The sequence below is a fragment of the Morus notabilis genome, unplaced genomic scaffold, assembly GCF_000414095.1.
Source record: "Morus notabilis unplaced genomic scaffold, ASM41409v2 Scaffold73, whole genome shotgun sequence".
NCBI classification, from domain to species: domain Eukaryota; kingdom Viridiplantae; phylum Streptophyta; class Magnoliopsida; order Rosales; family Moraceae; genus Morus; species Morus notabilis.
Genome location: NW_010358777.1, coordinates 170,151 through 179,538, shown reverse-complemented (window position 1 = coordinate 179,538; position 9,388 = coordinate 170,151). Strand labels below are relative to the sequence as shown.

Genomic DNA, 9,388 nt, shown 5'->3' with positions numbered 1-9,388 from the left:
CCGCAGAAAAACTCTCTGGGACGCCGCCCCCTGCCGTTGTCGCCGCCTCATGAGGCCGAATTCTGGTGAGCTTCCGTTCAGCAGACTCCCGACTCTCGTTCGTCAATCCGAGACCATATCCTGACTCATTTCGACATTCTGAACGCAACGGTGACCTACGTTTGTGCTAATTTCACTCGGTTGAAAAGTCTACCGGTACCGTGCACGCATATCGAGGTGAATTGAATGGATTCGTTGAAGTTCAGAACGAGCCGTGAAGCTTTAAGAATAAACAGTTGGGCAACGTGAAGTGGTCAGTATACTAAATTGCCAAGAGGTACGATATTCTTGTCTGTATCATTGTTAGTCTTGTTTCAAAGTAATTTGACTTATGAAAATATTTTAAAGACAAAACATGTTTTAGAAATAGCATGAAATATGCTATTGAGCTCATAATGAACTGAAATAAGGTTTTAACAGATATTTCGTTAAAATAAGATGTTTTAAGAACCGGTAAACCCGTTGATGGCCTACATATCAGGATATGGAGATTGTATCCTTAGGGGCAGGACCTGAAACCCGTACGGGCCACTACAGTGGTGTTTGGCCTTGTATTGCTCTTATTAAATTACTTGTTGGTTGCCTGAAATCTGAAATTTAAGTTTATTTATCTTTCAGTAAAAATGTTGTTTGGTTCCGAATGATTTTTTCAGGCCTGTATTTTCATTATTTATTCAGTTTTTATAAATTATATCCTACTGGGTCTTTCGCTCACTTTTTCTCTATTTTCAATGTTTTAAACCCCCTCCAGAGTTAGCAGTTTAGATTTACAGCATGACAAGTGTTTGCTAATGGATTGAAGGTGCGAGATTTGAAGCGGTACGTTTGTTTCAGATGTACAGTTTTAATTATGAGATGTACTGTATTTTTGTATATAAGATGTATTAGTTGATATTGTCCCAAAGTTGTATTATTTTAAACTTTATGGAATATTTTAAATATTGTTTGTAAAAGAAAGACTCCGGAGCAATATATTTTAATATCTATTTTGGTATTTGCATATTTTATCTTATTTTTATGGATTTTCCTTAACTAATCCAATTAAATTAAATCCTAATAATCACGGCCCTATCCTTGGGGTCGTGACAAGAAGTGACATTCTTGATTTTACTTTAACCTCCTTAATCTTGGTCAATATATAATTCGTTAAATTATTCTTATAGTGACCGTTTGTTTCGCACATTTAAACCTGTAATTTTGTTACAATACATTTCTCACAAAAAATTTGAATAAAAAAATTCTCGCTAATGAGTTCCCTTATAAAATTTGAATTCAAAATCAAAATCATTGACTTAAACCAAACGAGCCAGTAGAATTCAACAACTCAACTGATTGCACCTTTTTAATCATAGCATTTACAAAGGAGCCGATTGCTGCATCACAAATCTATTTTGTTGTCCATGTTGTACTTGGTGGGGAAAAAAATGTACTAGGAAGACCAACAGAAACAACAAAATTCAATCTTGGCACCTTTCAATTTGTTATTAACTATTGTTTCTGATGTTGATTAAAAAAAAACAAAAAGCAAAAAGCAAAACAAAACAAAACAAAACTAAATTAAAGAGCTGTAATCAAATGAGTGCTATGTCTATAGTCCTCAACAGAAGCTGTGGTCTTAGACATGTTCATCGATAAACAACCAAGTATAATGCTCGTATGTTTTGAAGACCAAGGTCATACCAGCAGCGCAAGTCTTCTGCTTGGGCAAATATATGGGAAAACAGTGTTCTCAAGAGCTCTTTGTCAATCTTGTGGTCGTCCATCTTTAGAACCAAAGACAGAAATAGTCCCCAGCTAAGCAAATTGACGAAAAAAAGTTAAGGCAAACCCGATTTTGTGTTGATTACTACACTTCCTGCAGAAGCTTGATTGGCAGCACGGTTGCTTCCAAAGTTCTTTCTATTCGATTCCCTTGCGATTCTTGAACCAAACTAATCCAGTAAAGCAGAAAGATTGGATCAGTTCATTTGATGCTCAAAAAGAGAGTTCAACTCGAGGAAGTTTGACATTTTCAAAGAATAATTACAGACCTGTATGGCTCTTTTAGGCAGAGTTGCGGCTTCGTACAAACCAAGCAATTGAGCAACCTTTAGAAAACATTACAGACAAACAATTTAATATGTGAAAGAATAGCCTTTAAATACCAATAAAAATGACACGGAAAAAGCATGTAAGCCAGATGAAGGAAATAGCACTTGCCTCCCTCAAGATCTTTTTATCACCTGTTCCACTAGGTTGATCAAGGTCAGTAACTTCCCACAAAGGGATATCAAGCAAAACTTTTATGACCTCCTCATCCAAGAAAGGAAATCTCGCCTGATTAAAATAAATACAGTCAATACGCAACATAAATAAAGAAGGCAACATTAAATATTGAGTAGTTCTATACCTCCTTGCCATTATCAGCAATGCATCTATCATCTCTTCCTAGGTTCCTTTTCCAAATTCTCTGCATATCCAATTTCATCTCCTCATGCAGACCACGCCAGCTATAAATACCGAAACACTAATAAGCACCCAAGAGAGTTGCATACAGTTCAAACATGAAAGGATCTCAACTAATCTTTACTCAAAAATACATGATACAGCCAAAAAAGACACTTTACAAATTACGATGTAGAAACTCGTCAGAAATACTGTCCGTAGCACATCATACCTTCCGTTTTTATATTTTGTCCTGTGCCTTCCATAGCCAGCACATTGCTCATCAGCACCAGAACCAACAAGGAGAATCCTTGCCTTTGACCTGTATCTAACGTGTAGATAATCCTCATCATCTCCCTCGCACACCCATCCATCACCAGCAGCAGCTAGCCATAGAGCTATTCCTATATTTAGGTCCTGCAACGTTAGACAAAATATAACATTCCATCTATCCAGAAAAGTATACAAACATGTTGGCTATGGCATGATTCCTTTGAAAACCAACGAGATAACACAACATCACAAGAAATGTACCTTTCAAGGATAAGCAACAGGCAGTATAGTATAGGTACATAATATAATAATGTGTTTGCATATAGAGTAAAAATAGATACCATGTAGGTATTTGCAGGACTTATGAGAGACATGACATGTTTAGTTTCATGGGTCAGGGTCGACAAATCAGAATCAATCCTGACAAGCTGCCACCTGCATATCCAGTCTCATTTGATGAGGAACACCAATAAAATTAAATAAGCATAATAAATCATCAACGCGTAAATTAGAACCGAGAGAATTTGGTAAATGAATGAGAAAATCCGCCCCTTTGAAAAAGAAGGAAAAACATAGATGTTATCTCATTGACATGAGATGCAAGAGCACAAGAACGAAGTTCTTTATCAAAAACCTTACATGAGCACATCATGTGCCAAACTATTAACAGAAAATTTTCCAAAATTCATTATTTCCAATTGCATTGCAAGAACAAAAGAACTCACGTCTTGGATCTATACAATGAATTGTATGTGAAGTGACAAGGGAGCTAGACAGAAAATAGTATTTGTAAATGAGATAAGTTCACTATGTACTTTCTTGAAGGTGCAATGTTTCTTAGTTCCTTGACTCCAGCCTTAGCAGAGATCCTATCAGGAGCAGACTGGCCATCAAAACTCACATTAAGTAAATCTATCTCATCTGTCACAAAGCAAATTCGAATCAAGCAACAGATAGTGGATGGATCCACTGTTTCACAAAGAACTCTATTTTGTGGTTTCAAATCAAAATTCCAAATAACAAGAGAACATCGGATATCCTACGAAAGCGTACACATGAAATGTTACAGGGGAAAGATTGTGAGGCTAGATTAGCAATACTTACATCTGGGATCTAAGCACTCATTCAGCAATGCTGCAAGTATCATAGAATCCAATCCACCAGAAAAAAGAATAGCCATAGGAACGTGTTCCTTTTCTAGACCACGTGTATCTGCCTAAGCATTCAATCCAAGTACTTTTATCAGTACAAAACCAATGAGAAACTAGTACCTCATACGAGCTTATTGAATCACCAACAAAAAAAAAAAAAAAAAAAAAACCAACAAAACAAACAAAAAAAACAAAATACAAAAAACAAAAACGTCCTTAGTTTATCATTACTGTTGAAGCACAAAAGTATGATAAAGTGAGAAACAGAGAACATGGAGTAAAATATATGGCACGTAGTTGTATTACAAAGTTCACAAATATCAGGGCTAGATCAAGGATAATCATCTGATGAGTATGCAAATAAACTTAGGTTCTCGATAGATTCAAAAACTAAGTAGATCGTATGCATTATAAAATATAGAGTAGCAGCAAACATAATCATTATGCTACAACATATAACCCAGAAATTTATAAATCAGGACGAAGACAGATCAAAACCTGAAAGATTGTGTGCAGTGAGGAGCGTCGCCTAACAGATTCCCTTAGAGCGATCAGGACGGTCTCTGCTGCCACCAATAATGGAGCTTGTGTAGGCCCTACTCAATCAAAAAGTTCAAAACAAAAAACCACAAATTAAAACCTAACAAGAAAAGGTATATTGAATACGAGGAAACATCAATATTGTCAACATGGAAGCAGGTATGTAACTAAATATTAGAACTTTCTACATGTGACCTATCTTCACACCAGTTGTGCTCCTGTGTTGCTGTTTTTCTGTCTCAGGGTATGATACTATTACCAACCTGATTCAGGTGGTGGCATACTTGAATAAGCTAATTGCTCACCTTGCTGCACCGTGAGAGTCTTACAACGGGAGGTATGTAGATCTTCAGGCCTGGGTTCAACACAAGCTCTCTCCCAATTTATGAGTTCCTGTAGCATGGAATCAGCCCACTCATGTTTTCTTACATCAGAAACCAAAAACCCATCACCACTTGGAGCATCTACATTCATGCTATATATGCCAGATGGAAGTTCTTCCCAAAATTTACGACCGTTGATTCTATTCTCAACTTCTAAATCTGCAGTGTATTTAAGGAAATTACTTTCTCAGCAGCATGATAGTATGCACAGGTCCATTATCAAACAGTTAATAGTAGTTGAAACTATTCAACCCAAACATAAAATAAAGTACACATTAAAAATAAATCTGAAGTATTTCTGGTTCTTCTGTTTGCATTATACAGACATAATTCAATAAAATAATGGAATGTGCCATGAATTAGTCAATATTTGAATAACATGCTCCATTTAGTAGCACATAATTGTCAATAAAAGGATTACTTTATAGGCAAAAAAAAAAAACAAAAAAAAACCTTTTTCTTTGCCATATAAACTACTGCTTCTACCTCTCATGACACACCCAACAGAGAGTGATATTAACAAGATAAGTCAAGCTCTTCCGCGCAATGCATACCTGAACTCTGCTCAAGAGGAGAAACCGGCGACACCGAAGAAAGCAGAAACCGAGAGTCGTCCGCTGTGGGCCAGTGCACAAGAAGACTTCGCCTGCCAAATGCATCTCGACCAAACCACAGAGTTCTTGAACTTTCCTACACAACAAACCACAGTTTTCATTTCAGAAATGACGAGAAAAATGCCGTATCAAATTCTGATCAAATCCAACAACAACTCCCCCCTTAGAGTTCCCTGCCAATAGATAACGGACCAAGGCCCTCTTATCTTCGAAAGAACTTCTATAACAGAAAACTTTTTCCCACTTGCATCACCACAGCTTTCCAATGCTTGCAACAGAATTTCCGTGTCATTCTCCTCGCTACGGGTACAAATTCCCCCAAAGATTTCGCCTTTCGAATTCACAACATTGAAACAGAAAACCCCGATTCAGTACATTACAAAAATCGGAAATGAGAGTTTAAAGACAGAAAGCAAAGCTAAGCAAAATGGAAATACCATTATAAACAAGGATATTCCTAGACGAGTCTACCAAGGGCTGAACGATGGGACTCGTTCCCCTGAGCTGCAAAGTGGCGCCAATGAAGTGAAATTCCGCGGCGGCTTTGTGTTTCTCTGTGAGTTCACTTTGCAAATTAACTGTTCGACCATTTGCCAAACCGAAGTTACGGCTTTTATCGCCGCACTGTTGCAAATAACAGTCATCGGTTTCTATAGCCTCTTGTTTTCCAACGAGAGATGCGATTTCTCGGTCGTCGAAAGGGCGCGAAATCCTCGGTTGAAGAAGCAGTTTCTTGGCGCCCAAGCTATCGGGACCCCTCCTCCGCAGAGCGGCTTTGAGATCGTCGATGCTGAAAACCGGTTTCTGCAAAATACCCAAAACCAAAAGTTAGCTTCTGAACTCTTCCATGAATTTGTCGGGCTTTGAAAAAAAAATATTAAAAAAAAATGGGGAAACTAAATATACTTGCTCGGTTTGAGGTGTGGAATCGCCGATGAGGGACGATAGCTGGAAACGAACTCCAGAAATGATCAGAGCAATCCCACACATTTCTCTCTGTTTCTATCTGAAAACGTTTTTCCGGTGTTTGAACTGCGGAAGTGTACAAACAGAAACATGGAAGGAAAGGTAGGCGTAGTAGAAGAAGCCGGTCTGTTCATAAACCCGTAAAACCCGCATAACCCGCAGTCCCGCATGCTGAAGCCACTCCACCTCAATTTAATTTGAAAAATGCAATTTTTAGTTTTTTTTTTTTTCAGCTCATTCAATATCTAGTTTGAAATTTTAAGACGGGATATGAGTTGAGTCTATAATAGTTCACACATTTCTAACCCTAAGTAAGTAATTTATTTATATACTCTAGTTTCTTTATGTTTGAATTTTGCCTCTATTTTTATTTTATATTAAGACTAATTTATGAGTGTAGAATAATTTATATGTGCTTTATGTTTGATGTTGGATTGACTACTTTGTTTCATGTTTAATGTTAGATTGAACTTTGAATTTCTATATGTTTGAATGTTGGAGTTATTATTTATATTTGATTATGAACTTTAAATGTTAGATTGAACTTTGAGTCTTTGATTCTTTGAATGTTAAAACTGACCACCCAACCCACCCCATACCGTCCCAACCCAACTCAAACATAATTAGGTTGTGAAATTTTTCTAACATCGTTGGAGCTAAATATGTACACTCCACACTCTTTGAGGCGGAGAAAGAAGAAGCCCTACCATGTATCAACTCAATCCATAAATAGCCCTAAGAAGAAGCATTAAAAAAGGGGCTTTTGGCACTATTGCCATGACTTGCAGTGGTTTAGTAAATTGTTCCTTGAATTTCTAATTTCAATAAGTTACTTTTTAAATTTATAAATTTATTATAATGTGTCTCATTTAACTAATAAGAGATTAAAAGTTGAGAATGTTAAAATTTTTAGCTGAACGTGTTATTTGAAAATAATTTAACACAATCATCGTTAAAATAAAACATATTACTACAACCTCATAAATTTAGGGAGCAACTTGTTAAAATTAAAATTTTAAGAGACAATTTGCTAAACCACGACAAATTTAGGAGGCAAATATGCTAAAACCTAAAAAAAAAAAAAAAAAGTATTTTATACAATTACTATCTAAACTTGCATGGTTTTGATAACTTGCCCACTTAATTTTTAATTTCGACAAGTTACTCGTTGAACTTATAAAATTATTACAATATTTTGATAATGATTATATTAAATTATTATTAAAAAAGCATGTTTGAAAAAAAAATTATACATTCCAATTCAAAATGTAACACAGTTCTTTTAATGTCTCAATTTTTAATTCTTTAAATCTAATGAAAATTTGAGCAAATTTAATAAAAGTGGACAAATTTTACAAGTTTAAAAGACAATATGTTAGAAATAAAAATTTAACGGGCAATTTACTAAAACACCACAATAATTAAGCTGAAAACGTAAAAAGGGTAGTTGTTTTAAAAGTAAATATATTATAACTTTAGATTTAAATTTCTTGCCGCTTCAGTAGTGTAGTGGTAGTGCGTTCGCTTCATAAGGTCGCGAGTTCGATCCTCGCCGGGAGCCTTTTTTATTTTCCATGTTCGCATTTTTTTTATTTACTTTATTTCTTTCACTTTTCCTTTTAAAGAAAGAGTATGCTACACACCGATATGACCAAAGGCCATCGAGCAGGGACTACTAATATCACAATAACGTATTAACGTCCTCTTAACGGAATTTCATTAAAGTAATACCTCATAACGGAATTTCATTAAAGTAATACCCTCTTATTTACAAACTAGTGCGCTCCGCGCGTGCGTATTAAACATTTTTTTTTTGGAGGTCTTTTTGAAAGAAAATTTTATAGTTTATGGTTTTTATCATTAATTTCTTAACGATTAAATTTAGTAGAAAAATATTAATAGGGCAACATTAAAAGGGAAAAAAATTCTTAATGGGGCGAATTAATAAAAAATTATTTAGTAATACACAAAAAATAAATTTATTTAGAAAGATTGTAGATAAAATGTTTCTGTAAAGACACATTTTAGAAGAATATATTAAGTATTATTTATTGCATATATAGTCAAAAAAGTATTTGAGAGGGTTATTTCATAAAAAAAAATGGTTAGGAAATATATGAGAAGAAATTATTCAACGAGATAATTAGAGGAAAAAATATCTGCGAGGGTCACATTTAAGAAAGGGGAGAAAAGGAATGTATTGTAGAGGGAAAAAGGAAGAGAATAAAGAAATGAAGGAAAAGAAGAAAAAAGGGGAAAGAAAGAAAGGAAAAAAAAATAACATATAACAAAAATTAGGCATAAAGACACATTATAGAAAAGATATTAAATATTATTTATTGGCATATATAGTCAAAAAAGTATTTGAGAGGGTCATTTCATAAAAAAAATAATTTGGTTAGTGCATATATGAGAAGAAATTATTTAACGGGATAATTAGTGTGAAAAAATATCTATGAGGGTCACATTTGAAAAAAGGGAAAAAAAGAATGTATTGTAGAGGGAAAAAAAGGGAGGGAAGAAAGAAAGAAAGGGAAAAAGAAATAAAAAAAAAATAGGCATATATAGCAAAAAAAAGTATTTGAGAGGGTCATTTTGAAAAAAAAGTTTTGATTAGGACATATATATGAAGAAATTATTTCAATTAGACAATTAGAGGGGAAAAAAAATTTCGCAGGTCACATTTAAGAAAGGAAAAAAAGAATGTATTGTAGAGGGAAAAAAAGGAAGGAATAAAGAAGTGAGGGAAGGAAAAGAAAAAAAGGGAAAAGGAAAGCAAAAAGAAAAAAAAAAGTTTTTTTCGGGTTAATGTGGGGAAGAAACGTGCGAAATGTTTCGCACGCCTCCCCCAAAAACGCATTCTCCTTTGAGAGAATGTGATAGAATAATAGATAGACAATAATAATAGGAGTAAATTATCATATATTTTATGAAAGCGTGTAAAAAATTTAATTGTAAAAAAAATTCACAAAATAAAAAAATGAGTTTCTTTGATAGG

General features: G+C 34.6%; 1 protein-coding gene across 2 annotated transcripts; it reads right to left on the bottom strand.

Moving 5' to 3' along the window:
• Window positions 1–1,459: 1,459 nt before the first annotated feature.
• LOC21409091 (asparagine synthetase domain-containing protein 1) lies at window positions 1,460–6,541 on the bottom strand. 2 transcript variants are annotated; one of them, XM_024162519.1, is made up of 14 exons: window positions 6,331–6,541; window positions 5,862–6,228; window positions 5,598–5,755; window positions 5,365–5,500; window positions 4,733–4,969; window positions 4,386–4,483; window positions 3,841–3,952; window positions 3,552–3,657; window positions 3,078–3,171; window positions 2,696–2,880; window positions 2,429–2,528; window positions 2,239–2,355; window positions 2,070–2,126; window positions 1,460–1,970 (listed from the first exon to the last, which is right to left on the bottom strand). In XM_024162519.1, the coding sequence occupies exons 1-14, from the start codon at window positions 6,412–6,414 to the stop codon at window positions 1,857–1,859; spliced, it is 1,965 nt and encodes a 654-aa protein (XP_024018287.1). In that variant the 5' UTR covers window positions 6,415–6,541; the 3' UTR covers window positions 1,460–1,856. The 2 variants fall into 2 exon arrangements, with proteins under 2 accessions (XP_024018287.1, XP_024018288.1); XM_024162520.1 differs by having other exon boundaries at window positions 1,889–1,970; window positions 2,262–2,355.
• Window positions 6,542–9,388: the final 2,847 nt, after the last annotated feature.